The sequence below is a fragment of the Leptonychotes weddellii genome, chromosome 2 (assembly GCF_054177405.1).
Source record: "Leptonychotes weddellii isolate Sample4059 chromosome 2, ASM5417740v2, whole genome shotgun sequence".
Lineage (NCBI taxonomy): Eukaryota > Metazoa > Chordata > Mammalia > Carnivora > Phocidae > Leptonychotes > Leptonychotes weddellii.
In genome coordinates, this window is record NC_138370.1 from 128,712,077 (window position 1) to 128,728,743 (window position 16,667).

Genomic DNA, 16,667 nt, shown 5'->3' on the forward strand with positions numbered 1-16,667 from the left:
TTAGAAGCCACCTTTTTTTCTATGAGAACAATTATCATGTACAGATATAGTTAAATATAACTAACTATGATGAATACATGCGGGGTTCTGATTCCATTCTCTACTCATCCTAAAACCATTCTAGGAAATTTCTAGATTCTATCATGCCCATTAACCTATGCCACCCAGATTGTGCTTAAATGTCTTTCTTGCTTTAGATCCTTCCTGGTAGATTTTTACTTCCTTAACTTATGCATTTAAAGATATATATTTTTCTTTCTTCTACCCCCCATTCATAGCACCCCCTTCCCTGCCTCTCTGCTCCCCTCCCCAAGCAAATAACATAAAAAACATGGCATACATCCTTCCATACAAATTAAGCAGGATTGTTTCCTGGCAATTGTTAGAATTTTTTTTATATTTGGGTCTATATATAATAATCAGATCAAACATTGGAGGATGAACATATTCGGGGCCAAAAATGCTGCTTTGTGCTCCTTTGGAGTGTGGTGTACCAAATTCTTCACCTTGGTGGGACTCACTTTGTAGAAGCAATGAAATATCCTGACACTTTCAATTTAATATTAAAAATCAAGTCACATTGAACTGGAAGTAAAGGCCCTTAAATCCTTTACTCATTTATTTTCTGTAGAAAGAAATATGTATCAAGTTCCACGTTAGGGTCAGTATATTTTGACAAAGAGATAAGTTAAGGTTTTGAACATTTCGTAATGACCTTATAATAGAAGAGACCTGTTTATATACTTGAACTTTAGGAAACACAGAAGGAACTAGTATGCTTTCAGTAAAGTCACACTTCTATTCTGGAGCTACTCTGATCTAATTATACGCAAAACCTTTGTTATATATAGTCCGTAGACCAATAGCATCAACCTCACCTGGGAGCTTATTGGAAATGCAGAATCTTGGGCCCAACCCCAGATTTGCTAAAGTGTGCATTTTAACAGGCAATTCACATATACATTAAAATGTAAGAAGCACTGAACAACTACAATTAAACTTAACAGCTACACGGTAGTCTCTCAAGTATCCAAAATGGAGAGAGAGGTAAGCAAGAAGCATCCTTGCGTATTTAAATATGAATAAGAATGCCCTCTGAGCTGAGTGTGCAATAGTTCCCTAGTCTCTCCTGCAGAAACACTAAGTGCTTTGGGCTAGTTAGAACTCACAGAGCAGCATTTTCTTAACTGAGTTCTGGGAACATTGTGTTCCTCAAAATGTTAGGTATTTCAGGAATAAATACTTCTGTGCTCAAATAAGCTTGGGAAGCATTGCTGTCTAGTCAGATCAGAGCGCATATGGGAAGGAAGAAACAGGAGAATAGGAGAATGTGCAAAGAACAAATGGGTTTTGCCATTTTGCAGCTTGAATTTAAATATAAGCTTTTCTCTGGGGCTTTCTTCTCCACCCTGACACATAACAGTAATATGTGTGACACATTCCCCATGGATCTAACCAGGCTCAGAAGCAATTCCCCCATGCACTACTTGTAACTTCACCCCCAAAATATAAGAAAATGCAAGTCAGTAAGAGTGATGTTATGCTAGAATTATCTGCTCTGAATTGTGTAAGAAGTAAGTCATTTCAAAACTCTGATGCTTTAACAATTATTTGTAACAAATTGCTTGCTGTCAACAATAATACACCACTGTATCCCCATACCTCGCCGAGAATTGCACGGCACCGGCACCAGAACTTGAGCTGAATACCCATTCAGTTGAGTCCTTTTCTGCTTCTGTGAACTCAAGCCCACCCTCACTGTCTCTCCGACAGCTTAATAACTTTGTTATTGTAGTAAGTTAACAATCACTAAAAAAATGAATTTAATTTTTAACAGCTTTTGGGATGTAACTCCATACCATAAAGCTCACCTGTTTAAGGGTACAATTCAGTGGTTACTAGCATATTTATGCTAGTCGTGCAACCATCACCAAAATCATCCCAACAGATACATTTAAGTTTAAAAATTTCAAGTACTCGTTTCCCAAAGAGCATTTTGACAATAAAATCTGACATATTTACACTGTCATGAATATTTCCTTACAATTTTCAGAAAGTTGGCAAAATCATGTTGGTGCTAATAAAGGTTACAGATCATCTTCAGTCAAAAATAAAGAAAAAAAGGAAAGGAAAAGAGGGGAAAGAATAAAGAAAAACTAGGGAGGAAAAACACCTAGTTTCTTGAAAACTAAATCCAGGTAGGACAAAAATGTTGTGTGGAGGAAAATAGACACAGAAGCTTAGAACCTGCTCTAGGTTAAATGGCTCTGCCAATCGCTACACTTTCTAGAGCTCAGAAGGAATACTAACATTGAATGAACAGCAGTGCCCTGTAGAGTACATGCTAAGCTCTCCCTAATATTAATTAGCAAGGAGATAGGTAACCCGTCTCAGGAATTTCTCTGTCATGACGGTTGGTTTTGAAACACAAGGCATACATTCTTTGACAATGATAAAATCAACAAAATATTGCTCCTGTAACTTTATGGATTGATGACTTGTAGAGAAATACATTTAAAGTATCAGCATCATGAAGTTTGAGAAGAAATATTTCCATCTGCTCTGTTGTTTTCAAATCACCTAGGTAGGCTCATCTTTGTAGACCATGCCATCGTCTACCATAATGCTGCTGTGCCCATTTGCACACTGAGAAGAATCCATAATCTCAATTATGGAAGCAAGAACCCATGGGCCCTTTGATCAGCTGTAGAGTTCCAGCAAAGATGGCCTTCCTTATAAAAGCATATGTATATTAAGTGTAGCAGAGCAGTCACCAGAATATGCCTCCAAGTCCTTATCTGACTCTATTAGTCAGTAGTCTTCAGACATCTTCTATTAATAATTACACAAGACTGACTCTACAGTGTAAATCTCCTAACTCCAGGTCTTTATCTACATCCCCCTTAGAAATCTTTTACAATGCAAGAATGAAATAAGATGCTCAGAAGTTTAAAGTCAATTAAAAGAATCTTTTATTTCAAAAACATGACTGATATTAGAACAAAGAAAATCTCAATAAAAAAAGAAATCATGGGCGCCTGGGTGGCTCAGTCATTAAGCGTCTGCCTTCGGCTCAAGTCATGATCCCGGGGTCCTGGGATTGAGCCCCACTTCGGGCTCCCTGCTCGGCAGGAGGCCTGCTTCTCCCTGTCCCACTTCCCCTGCTGTGTTCCTGCTCTCGCTATCTCTCTCTGTCAAATAAATAAATAATAATAAAAATCTTTAAGAAAATCATTTTCAGTTGCAAAAATTTCAACATCTGCCTTATTTATTGCAGAAACATAAAGTGAACATTATTAACAGAGAAAATGTTACAAAACTAAAACTATTTTTCAACTTATCAGGGTCCAAATAAATTAAGATTTGATACACTATGATGGAGCATGATCTATAATATATTCTTTCTCTACTAGTTGTTTAATGCAGCCTCAATCACTAGGACCCAGTGAAATTTTTCTACATCAGGTAATAATTGTGGTTAATTATCTTGAAATACATTTCAATACTATAATGAAATAAGATGGAGAAAGAATGCCCATGGACTTCCAGTATATGAAAATGATTCCTTCAAGTTTAGGACCAATTAGACACATGTGAACAGAGCATCATCAGCAGTAAAGGTAGATTTAACCTACTGTGGCCACACTTTCTCATGAGGTTCATTCTATGACGTCGATTTATTGAAAAGAGCCTGATGGGGCGCCTGGGTGGCTCAGTCACTTAAGCATCTGCCTTCGGCTCAGGTCATGATCCTGGGGTCCTGGGATTGAGCCCCACATCAGGCTCCCTGCTCAGCGGGAAGCCTGCTTCTCCCTCTCCTCCCCACTCATGCTCTCTGTCACTATCTCTGTCTCTCTCAACTAAATAAATAAAATCTTTAAAAAAAAGAAAAGAAAAGAAAAGAGCCTGAGTTCCAGAGTATATCCTGAGTCCTAGGAAAGAAAATCCTTAACTAGCCTGTGAGGCAATTGAGCCCACACCTCTTAACTTCACTGGCAGCAGGGTCTCATAAAACATCATCAACTCCCAACTCCACTACTACATACTTACATGCACACACACACACACACACACACACACCTATTAGTCATTTGTTCATATCAACTTGCAAACTTTGTGAGAAGAATTTGGATTCTGGATTGGCTTTCCCTGTAAGTAGCAGATTCCAGAACTTTCACACATCATTTCAGGTCCGCTATATACAGTTGTGAAGTTTGTGCAATGCACAAAATTGCAAGGCTTAGGGGAAGACTGGAAGCTGAGATGGAGCCTATGCTCCCTGACAAGCTATCTGTCCCAGAGTGTAGCTACATGCAGCCCACGGAGCACCCTTTTATAATTGTCTCTGTCTCACAGAAAAGCGGCCTTTTCCTAATTCTCACCAAAGTATTACATAAGTTAGCTCAGGTCCCTCACCACTTGCCCAACCTCTGTATCCTCAGGAAGTATAAAGAGATTTATGTATAAACTTCTTTAAATGCTACCCAAGATAAAAATAAATTGGCAAGTAAATCATTGAGTTTAAAGAAAGTCACATAGTGCATTCCAAAAGTACGCACACATAAAGTGGTGTGGGTTTGTGATTCAAGGATAAGTTCTTATCTTCCATATGAACCTAGAGTTTTCAGGATGCACCATGCTTTAGTAAAATAAATATATTCAACAAGTCTTAAAACTGTGGCACCGACTCTGCCACTATCCAGTTTTGCAATCAGAATAATCCTCTTGTGTCTCTCTTTCCTTTTACACTGCACCTGAGTTTATCAAGAACAACAGCAACAACAAAAATTAAGAAAGAAAGAAAAATGGTGGACAAGATCAGTGAAAATTTGCTGGAAATAGGAAGAGGGGGTCCTTTTCTCCCATCCCAAATTCAAACAGAAAAGCTATTCCATTTAATCTGTTTTCCATCTTTGAGCTTCCAAGCAAGACCTTGTTTGAACACAGTGTTTATCAACTGAAAAAAAATTAAAACATTGAATTAGATAGTCCCTACTGCCTGTCTAGTGGTAAACATCTAGTGTTAAGGAAATGGACTAAAATAAAGAAGTCCCTTTACTTTGGAACCATTTCTCATAATCTTCATAACTCCAATATATAATGTAAACACACACCCGTATTCAAATACATGCATTTGTATATCCTATAACACAGGTCTATAGCAATATTTTTGAACTTTCCATTTCTTAGCATCAACAACAAGGTAGAGTGATAGAAATGAATAACAACATGATAATTAACAGAAAAATCCCCTCCCATCTGATGTGGACGTTTGCAGTTTGAGCTTGACAGACCTGGATTCACATTCCAGCTCCATCGCTTACTAGCTGAGTAAATAAGCTTCTATTTCATCATCTGTAAACTAGGCTTATTTACAAGGATTAAATTAAATGATGTAGAAAAACTCAACACAGTGCCAGGTACATGGCAAGCACTCATTAGACGGCAGAGATTATTCTCCAATCTATATTTTATTTGTCAGTATTTAAAACAAAAATGCACATCATATAATCCTATATAAAGTCCCTCCAAACTATAGTTAAATTATTTTTAAACCCTTCTTTGCAGTGTCATTCATCAATATTTTCATAAATAATGCTTGATGTGGACTCTGTAATGGGTGTTGTGCTAAGGATGGGACACATCTTGACAGACACAATGCATGTCTACTTTTCAGGAGTTACAGCCTAGAGGTGGGTGCAGGCAAGAAAATTGTTGTTTCCCACAAGACGGGATAATGACTAGAATAGAGAAATTCACTGGGAATTATGAGATCAGATGAGGGGAAACTAGGGGAGAAGAAAGTATCTACCGGGAGGGAAAGAAAGTTGGTTGAAATCCCTTAAGAACAAAATGGGAATCTATGGGGCAGTTGAGGTATGAGGTTTTCTAGGCAAAGTGTCATCACACACAGAAGTCGCTGTCCCATTCGGGCTGGCTGGGGTTAAGTGGGCAGATGAGGATATGGCAGAAGTTGAAGATGCAGAGGTGACTATGAAGGCTTTCAGTGCCATGTGGGAGGTTTGGATGCCATCCTGAGGATCTTGACAAGCTATAGATAAATTTCAAATGAGGCAGGGGAAGGGCAGAGTGTCAGAACCTAAGACTTATATTCAAAAAACTCCCTGGAAGGATTTGAAAGGGTTGATTTGAATGAAACAAAATCTTGCTCATTCCACCCCCATCTCGCTGCGCCCCTTGCTGTTTCTCAAATTTACCAGGTGAGCTCCTGGCTCAGGGCCTGCTCTTACCTCTGCTGAAATCATTCTTTTCCTGGAACTTTCATGGCTTGCTCACTCACCTGCTCTGGTCTCTTTTCAAATGTAACCTTTTCAGCATGGCCTTTCTTGGCCACTCTACCTAAATTTCCAGCACCACATACACACTTCCTTTCCCACCTCTCTTTCCCACCTTTTCCCTTATTTTACTTACTCATTTCTGTCTCCCTTCACCATTAGGACTGCTGTTTGTCTGTTTCTTTTCATTGTATTCCAGCACCTAGAACACTTAAGTCACTCACCAAATGTGTCTTGCATTAACTAATTAATGACTGCATAGTTAATGAAAGGGAGACAAGAGGCATTGCAAGTAGTACAAGTCAGTTGATAAGAGTCAAAATTAAGAACAAAATAGAGGGTACAGAAAAGAAAAGATTTAGGTGTAAGATAAGGACTGTGTGGTGACCTCTTGAATGTGAGAAAGACCAAGAGAGAGCAGGTGCAGCTAATTTCTAGGTCTCCAACTTAGGGTACCAGATAGATAGAAGTGAATCAATTCACCAATTTTAGAAATAGTTGAGAGTGTAGTACTGGAAGAAAAGTTCAGTTTCAAGGAGGGTTTCTTTTTTTTTCTTCTTCTTAGATTCTACTTTATTTGGTAAAACTCAGAAACTAACAACCAATTCACAGGCCCCCACCTCCTTCCCTCTGAAGAAAGAAGTTCCCAAAAGACAAAAAGGCTGTGGCTTGGGTATCATCCACCATTTCCAGGTTTCATACTTGGACAACTCATGGCCTGATGGTCAGGCCTCCAGACCCAAAGCTCTCAGGCAATAGAGAAAGCTAAAGGAAGCTCTCACTTCAGAGACAATGAACCCATCTCGCCTCTCTTCCCCCTACTCACGGCCTCCCCGCACCCCCAACCTAAATAAAAAGATAGCAGAAGACAATGCATGAGTGTCATACAAACACACACACACACACACATACACAGCTTCCTTTCAGCCCAAGGGTTACAAAATCCCTCCCTGAAAGGACAACTGGCAACACCAATCAAGGCTTCATGGTACAAAGTGATGGTTGGAATCCTCTGAGACTGGTAAACATCCAGGGAGAAAATATTCCACCTTCACCCCATTCCCAGACCTCCCACATTTAAGAAGGTTGTAAAGCATCCAGAAGATGTCTGGAGATAACTGGCAATGGCGGGATGAAGCTCAAAGACAGGGCTGGGCTGAGGATCTATCCTAGGAAATGTTACCCTATAGCATGCTTGCTGAAACTTTGGCATAAAGTGGGATTATCGAGGAAGAATGCTTCGCAGGAGAAGACAACTGTGGACCAAATCTTTGTTATCATGATACCTGAAATCTAATTTAAAAGGATACAAAATTGTCTAAAAGTCCTTGATATGCATATGCATCTGAATTTGCAATTACCCTGTCACTGTTTTCCTCCATTCTTACAGGTGATGGACATTGTTACCAATGGCTCTGTTAATCCACAGCCCTATATTGGTTGTAACTATGTGTCAGTGGCAAAGATTAATTAATATTCCTAAATAATTTTGATATATTAATGTAAGATTTACTTCCAAATTATAATTAAATCAACAATTATTTTATTGCACACTTACTATGTGTAAGACATAGTCCTAGCACTCAATGGGTGTTGATCCCATTTGCTTCCCCCAAACGAAGTCAGAAGAGATAGGAGTCCCGAAACTTTCCTGTCTCCTATAGTATGAGGGAGGAAGTGTATGTGAAAGGAAGAGCATGTGCTTTGATTCAAAGCAAACTAGTTTCAATTTTCAGCTGTCACTCTTGAGTAATTTTGAGTTATTTACTCTCTGAGCCTCAGTTTCCCTATGTTCAAAACAGGGATCATAATACCTGCTTTACAGTTTTGAAGACTGGCACTACACATGTACAGTGCCTGACACTTAAACTCTCAAAACTATAGAATAAGTTTTTCAACATTACTGTAACTTTTCCAAGTTAATAAAAGAGAGCAAACGAAAGGGGGAAGCCGGTTAAACATGTTACAACTGAATGATTTGTTTTGCTTTGTTCAAATGCAAGCACTAAAAATCTCAGTGGTCAGGAACCGGCTTTAAAAGCAAAGCATTTTCGGGGCGCCTGGGTGGCTCAGTCATTAAGCGACTGCCTTCGGCTCAGGTCATGGTCCCGGGGTCCTGGGATCGAGCCCCACATCGGGCTCCCTGCTCAGCCGGAAGCCTGCTTCTCCCCCTCCCCCTCCCCCGCTTGTGTTCCCTCTCTCGCTGTGTCTCTCTCTGTCAAATAAATAAATAAAAATCTTTAAAAAAAAAAAAAAGCAAAGTATTTTCTTGCACAGATTTCCATTGCATTGAGTCAGAATTCAGTGTTTGCAAACATGTTATCTCTAATAGTTTACAAAGTAAATATTGTGCACAATTTAGTTTGTTTGGCATAAGCTTTGTAATCAACCACATACAGAGGTTCAATGACAAGTTGCGTTACCAACAAAAGAGTAGATATTTCTTCAGCTGTTTCTACAGGGTGGAGCAACCCATTCTTATGCAATTAATTATGGCTTGTGAGATTAAGGTGATTTGAGCTCCACACCCTTTGTTTATTGAGTCATATGTTTCATGGTGCTTTTTAGTCATTGAGTTTAAGCTGTTTTCCACGAACTGAAGCGAAGTTGGCGCTAAAGTCATTCCCATGGGAGCCTCATCCAAGCTAAAGCAGCGCGTGCTGACTCTAGCCTTTGGTTTTTGTTTCTCCGCCTCCAGCTTACTTCCTGTTTCTCAGTACTTCTCTCTCCACACTCATAAGTCTTGACACATTAGTTCATCTCTGGTTGAGGAGAAGGATCAATCAGTTTGGAAATTACTCAGGCTTTTGGGTTTACCCTGGACTCCAACTCTGTCTCCCCTCGGCTCTGCCATTACTCAGGAGCCACTGACATTTACTGACGTCACAAATGCCAAACACCGTGCACTTGTGATTGCATGTCACCGGCACAGAGACCACACAAGGTGACACGTGAGTAAACTGAGTCTCAAAAATCAGCAAACGTCAAAGTGCCAATTTCCTCCAATTTGAAGTTTACCGCAGTAGTGGTTTCCAGATGTTGGACTCTGGACCAGTGCCAGTGAAAGTCAGTTTTCACCAGTATAGCAAAATGAACAAAGAAGAGCAATGTAGTAAAAAGATATCATAAAGCTAAAGCTACGTCATTCATTTTTTGTTAGCCTGAGACAATCCTTCCTACTTCTAGCTTCTTAAATGCCCCTTCATTAAATGATAATGTTTGAGCATGGTCGGTTTTTGTATGATTAATGTGTTTATTCAACAAAATTGAAAGTTGGCAAGTCTCGGTCTGCCTCCAACAATCTCTTGATATGTTACTGGTCCCAGAACCACAGAAAACGATGTGCAGGTGGTACACTGCAAAATACCAGGAAGTGCCCTTCTATGAGTCTCTGAGTTGTGAAGAGCCCAAATAACATCAGGCCTCCCTGCTATGAAACCTAAATGTCTGCGAATCACTAACCCTCAGAGCATTCTCTTCACACTTATACCAGAAGGTTGGCAAAACAAATAGGAAAAATGAGAGACTATATTCTTGCTAAATGTAACTGTTTTTCAGCTATGTTAAGGCCTTAAATCTGAAACATGCTCACAAGTTAACACATGCAACAAATATTTATAAATATAAATATTTATGAACCACCTATTTATGGCAGGCACCCTGTGAAGTGTCTGAAACATAAGCATGCATGCATGCTTTCCCCTCCAGAGGCACACAGCCTAGGACATAACCTATTTAACTAGAAATATATTTCCTAACATAACCTCATTGATATTCAAGACAGCCTGTGCGGCAGGTATTGTTAATCCCATTTGTCAGACTAAGAAAGTCTCAGATGAATGACAATATGACCTCCACTCAAACAAGGGAGAAAACAGAAATTCACACTTAGCTCTTCTGGTTACCTCCGCAGTGCAAGTGTATGTGGTTGTGGGGAGGGAGGCACTGAAGAAGATAGTACCTGGGCCACGTGCCTAATAGTTACCAGATACTGTATTAGTACAAATCTATTGGCTTACACTGCAGCTGATAAATTCATGGAGGAAAAATAGTAAGTCACACAAATCATCTGCTGTTGGGACAGTTCTGATTCATTTCAGGGGCTTGCTACTCTCCTGGGCCTGAGCACTCAACCTCTGGTCACACCCCCAGTTTTAATAATATAGAGAATATGACGGGGAGGAATGCTACTGTTCTGACTCCCTCCACCCCTCTCCCCACCCAGAATGACTCCTTTTCTGTATACCACTGGGGATGGTACCCAGTTAAGGGAGCTTTACCATAGTAAGTGTCCAACATAGGGTCTTGGAAAGACAACAAAACAGTACAATTAGTTGTTAGTGTTGAGAACCTCATCAACTGGCAGAAGAAGGGAAAATAATTGCAAGGCATAGGTTCGATTTACTTATCCTTCTATCAAACTACCAAAATGTCAGCATTTTTGTGCTGAAAAAAAAATTGAAAGTCATTAAGGAGAATGTTGTTAGTTCAGGTTCATTTCCAGGATTATATTCTGATCAAGAATCACGTTGTTTCCTATAAATAGAGCTATGTTCAGGCTGAAACACATAGGAAGGCAGAAAATGTTCATGAGCACTGAAATAATGGCTTCTCTGCGTGAAAGGATTAGTCTTTGACCATTTTCTACTGTTTTAAGGCCAGCACGGATGCCATCAACCTCAAGATTCCTGAATCCATATGTGGTGTGTTTTACTGTTGTGGCGGGGGTGGTAATCTTGGCGGTAACCACAGCTCTACTCATCTACTTTTTAGCTTTTGGTAAGTACTAGAAGACTAAAAGGACCACTTTTCAAACCAAATAACTAAATACACCTTCAAATGAAAAGTTTGGCATTCTCTCTTTTATTACCACTTTTATTTTTTAATATAACATAATTGTATGTCTTATATATCCCTAAATATATGTTTGTGTCTATATTTTCCCTCAATCAGTACTTTTTTCTATTCTCTTTTTTTTTTTTAGCATAATAAACCCTTATTACTTAGGCAAGAATTATTCTAGCCAAAGGGAAAAAAAAATCTCTTGATTCTTTTCTGACACTAGAATTTGTCTATTTTGTTTTCTCATTTAATATCATGATTTCCTTCTTCATATATTAACCTGATGAAATTGTAAAAGTGAAATACTGCAAAGAATTTTAAGTTTCAACATTAAAAATTTGAAAGTATTTGTTAATTCATGATCTTTCTCCTGATAAAACAGCCTTGGGAGAAAGATGAGGAGTAAAAACAAATTTTAAAAAGGATCTGTTATTTTATTATTTCTCTTAGTATTATTATATCACAAAAATATAGGACACATGGAGAACAAACAATATAAAGAACACATGATACCCTGCTTACTCATAAACAACATTCCTTAATATCTCAGTGAACATTCTTTCAGTTGCTTTCATGTAGATAAATAAAATGTGTCAAATTCACTAGATAATATATGCTATAATCTGCTTTTTTCACTTAAAAATGCACTTTGGTATTATTTTATTTCAGCTATAATTCTGTTAAATCATTTAAGTCCTACGTGTGGGTGTGTGTTTAGGTATATGGGTATGTATGGGTGTAGAGAGACAGAGAGAACATAATTTATTGTATGTTCTATTGTAAATAGGCAAAAATGCTTATTTATGTGAAAGTTGAAAAACTCTCAATGGCACAATAAAATTACCAACATTAAGAAAACCAGTAATAATGAATAATCTTTTCAGCCAAGTTAATTATAAAATTGTGGCTACATTTTGCTATCAAATCACCTGGAATCAACTACATCTAAGGTGATTACAGAGGCAAGAAACCTCAAATTTACGATTAAATTAGTGAATTTTCACTCTTAATGGCACTGTATCGTCACACAAGTTGAGGAGTCTAGGTTTATCCTCTGCACCATTTATGGCCCTTGAAAGACTTATTCCTCCACCACAAAGGACTATACTACCCTTTCACCAGGATCTCTAACTCTTTCCTCTGATGGAGATACTTCTCTGCATAAATTATGCTTACGAGTGATCAAAAGAAAGCAGGGATTTTTCCTAAGACAGGTTAGGTTATTATGTCCATGTTCATAACGTTTCTAAGATGTGTACAGTGTGTTTTAGAAATATTTACTTTCTTCACCCCGCTGAATATGTCCTCTGGCAGACATTCTTTGGTAGAAACAATTCACACTGGACAACCAATTAGTTATCTTGTTCAAAGGCTTATTTTCTAGCTTATTCTAAGAAACTAACAAGTCACTGAGTTCTCTAAAATGATTATTATTTGAAACCATTCTTAAAATTATTCAGAATTACTCTGGGTTATTCTTTAGTGTTAAATGAATAATAGCATATTATAGACATTCATTAATACTTCTTGAATGAATAAATCTGCAATCATAAATCTCCCTAAAATATAGGAAAAATGAAAATTATGATACTTCTGAGCAGTTTAATTTCACAAATAATGCTGCTCTGATTTTCCTACATCCTTAACAATTTCAGATCTGTCATTTTTTTTAAAAACTGAAAGCAAAATAATTTTATCATAGTTACATTTATAGTAAGTTTGGGGTTTTCTTTAAGAGAAGCAATTTTTTTAATTGTGTAATATAGCATCCTATAATCCTGAATAAATTAAGGTTTAAAGTACTTAGTAGTGAGACTGATTCTCCTTTTCTTTCTTTTACAGATCAAAAGTCATACTTTTACCATAGCAGCTTTCAAATCCTAAATGTCAAATATAGTAATCAGTTAAACTCACCAGGTACACAGGAATATAGGACTTTGAGTGGAAGAGTTGAATCTATGGTAAGTTAATATTTGTATTTGCTCTTTATTCCATCATAAAACAAATTTGATAATAAGTCTAATATTTTGTGATCTATTTGTAATTGCTAAATGTTCTGCATATTTTTCCTCCTTGAATATTGAAAGGTGTGTTTCTTTGTGCTTTTTCCAAGTTAATTTGTTAGTATACTGGTTCTTCTTTACATTTTTTTAAGTCATGAGTGTAAAGTGCTAGAAGACTCTTGAGTAAATTCATATTTTATATGATAATGACTTCAAAGGCTGGAAGTCTACTGTTTGTGCAAGTTGAGCATTTACTACTGCTCTCCTTGAGATTGCCTTTTTAAATCTTTTCCATTTTGCCTTCTTTCCTTTTTCTTACCCAACTAAACACACAGGTAGCAGGTGTTAAATGACATGTTTGCATGTCAATAATGACATAGTTTAGATAACATCCTACTCTGGTTCCTTGATAGACAGAGAAAATAAGCAAAACAAGGTCAGGCTTTCACTTGAAGAGGCCCACCAGGAAACCTCACAAGTGGACCCTTTTGTATTCATTTATGACCATGGACCAGAGTCTGGCCTTTAGTCCGCACAGTCAGAGTTGACCAGTCTCAAGGTTGCTTACTTACCTTTTTAAAGAGTCCTAAGAATATAAATTAATCCAATGTCTCTAAAACGTCAGCACGTAACAGAATCACTTGACAGGCTTGTCAAAACCCAGATTTCTGGGCCCTGATGTCAGAGTCTCTGATTCAATAGGTCTGGGCTGGGCCCAAGAATTTGCATTTCTAAGTTCCCAGGTGATGCTGATGCTAATGGTCCAAGACCACACTTTGGGAACCACTAAGTTAATCTATAATGAGAGCTCTTATGGCTGGGAGACTAAATCATTGGCTCGTCTAACACATTTTTCCCTAGAGGCAAACTTCGCTAGAAGCCAAGTTATGAAACAACTGCTTAGTTTAATGGGATTAGAGCAAGGGAAGTTAGGTATATTTAAATGTTTAATGAGATCAGAATAAACAGCTGAATTAGTGATTTGGGAAGAGAATCTATGAGAGTTCCTATGATTTTCCTTGTTTTTGAGAACCTTGACAGTTTTGCAAAGTACTAGCCAGTCATTTTATAAAATCCCACAACTGGGCCTTTTATGTTTGTTTGTTTTCTCTTGCTTAGAGTGGAGTTACAGGTTTTGGGGAGGGAGGAAGATCAAAGAGGAAAAGTATCATTTTCATTCCATCACATGAAGGGGGTTCATTACACTGTCAGTATGACTTAGCACTGTCGACTTGATCACCCAGCTGAAGCAGTGTTTGTCAGGTTTCTACATTGTACAGTCATTCCCTCCCTTTTCCATACCATACTCTTTGGAAAAAAGATACTATGTCTAAGCCATGCATAAGGAGTAGAGGAGTGGGGAGCTATGCCTTGAATATTTGAAGAATATTTAAAATTCTTCTATTTGTCTATTCTCCCCATGTATTTATTCAACCACTTGCTTGTATCAATATAGTGGTCTTTGCATTTTTAAGATTAATTTTTAGGCTGCACTCCAGAAGTGCTCCAGTTTACATTCTCACCAGCAGTACATAAGTCCACATAGGTATGCTTATTTCCCCACAGCATTAACACACAGCATTGTAAATCATTTTAATTGTTGCTAATTCAGTAGGTAAGAAGTGACATCTCAATCTTATTTTGGTTTACATTTCCTTAATTACTAAGATTTAATCTGGTACTTCTTATATTAATAGGTCATTTTTATAACTTCATTTGTGAATTGCCTGATCACAACCTTACCCATTTTCTTACTGGAGCACTTGTCTATTTTATATGGATTCAAAGCAAACAAACAAACAAAAAAACAGTTGTCCTTATTAGAATATTAAAGTCTGCCTGTCATTCACATTGCATATATTTCTCTGATAATGTGATTTGACTGTCAATCTTGTTTATAATGTAGGGGTTTTTTAATGTTAAACATTTAATTTTTCATATAGCCAAACTATCAATCCTTTTTATGATTTCTCACTTTTGTGTCAGGTTAAAAATGGCTTTCTCCACTCTAAATACTCTTTAAAATATTCACCTTCATTTTCTTTTTATAATTTTATTATTTCAGTTTTTATAATTTTATCTTTTATTTGTCTATAATTTACTTTGCAGTAAGGTAGAGATCCAGGTTTATCCCCAAAATAGCTAGGTGGTGGTACCAAAAGAGTATGTTCAATAGTGCAATGGATTTATATGTCATGCCACCTTTATTATACACTAAATTCCTCCTTTTCTTTATTCTGTACTCTCCTTGTCCTCACTGATTGATCTTCGCCTGTACCAGTACCAAGCTATTTAGAGTGCTGTGGTTTTACAATATATTTACACATCTGGCAGAGAAAGAGTTCCCTTGAAATTCTTCTGATGTATGATTTCCACACTCTCATTTATTTATCCTTCTGTGAAAACACTTTGAACATTTAAAACGCTGTATGAATAATACTCTAATGCAGTGCTAATTTATGGTTTACAAGGCACTTTCTAACCCTCATTTCACAACAGCCACATGAATTAACAAATCATTTTTATAGATGGGTAAAGTAAAGGTTGTGAGATTAGGAGACATGTCAAACATCAGTCAAGTGGAGAGTGGTAGAACCAGCATTCAAACCAAGGGCTCGTAACTCCAAATCCAAGGATCATGCCATTTCCCAATGGTAACATGAGTACCATCATTATCCTTGTCCCATAGACAATGTGTTATACTTAATGAGCAGAAGAATAGTCCCAGAACCTTCTGTTCTATTAGGCAATTCACGTCTCTTTTCTAGCTCTCAGTTTACTCATCAGTGAAATAAAATCATGGGACCAGATGATTTTTATACTACATTCTAAATCAAAAAGTCTATGATTTTGTGACTTTCAAGCATGATATTCATCCATCTGTTTTTCCTATCCTGCCCCCCTGGCCACTTCTCTGTGTCCTTACAGGATCACCCTCCTCTACACTGACATTCAATGTTGAAATTCCCCGAGGCTTTGACTTCCCTCTCCATGAGCATTACTTCAACCAATACTTATCTAATGACTCACTTGGTCTCGAGCCCAGACTTTTCTTCTGTACTTTGGAAATTTTCACCCAACTGCCAGCTTAATATCTCTACTTGGCTGTTTTTTTGGGTTTTTTTTATAAAGTTTTTTACTTATTTATTAGAGAGAGAGCACATGAGAGAGAGAGCACATGACAGAGCACATGAGAGGGGAGGGTCAGAGGGAGAAGCAGACCCCCCACTGAGCAAGGAGCCCGATATGGGACTCGATTCCAGGACTCCAGGATCATGACCCGAGCCGAAGGCAGTCACTTAACCAACTGAGCCACCCAGGTGCCCTGTTTTTTTTTTTTTTTAATCTCAAATTTATCATGTCCCAAAATCAAACTCATGATCTCCCCACACCATAGTAGACTTCTTCCAATAATCCTGTCCCCATTAACATCAATGTCACTGACTCAGTTTTCCAAGCCAAAAACCCAGAATTCATCTTTGATCCACTGCCCTCTATCATTCCAAATATCCAGTCCATTACCAAC

The 16,667-nt window shown here is 37.8% G+C and overlaps 1 protein-coding gene and 1 long non-coding RNA gene across 2 annotated transcripts in view; one reads left to right on the forward strand and one right to left on the reverse strand.

Moving 5' to 3' along the window:
• Positions 1–16,667, reverse strand: part of LOC145720187 (uncharacterized) — a 155,367-nt gene that overhangs the window by 13,734 nt on the left and 124,966 nt on the right. The window lies entirely within an intron of this gene.
• The window catches only part of TMPRSS11D (transmembrane serine protease 11D), a 49,468-nt gene that overhangs the window by 7,682 nt on the left and 25,119 nt on the right, over positions 1–16,667 (forward strand). The window contains exons 2-3 of the mRNA XM_031023729.2: positions 10,954–11,075; positions 12,981–13,099. Of these exons, the coding sequence (XP_030879589.1) occupies positions 10,954–11,075; positions 12,981–13,099 (241 nt within the window). The remainder of the gene's footprint in view (positions 1–10,953; positions 11,076–12,980; positions 13,100–16,667) is intronic.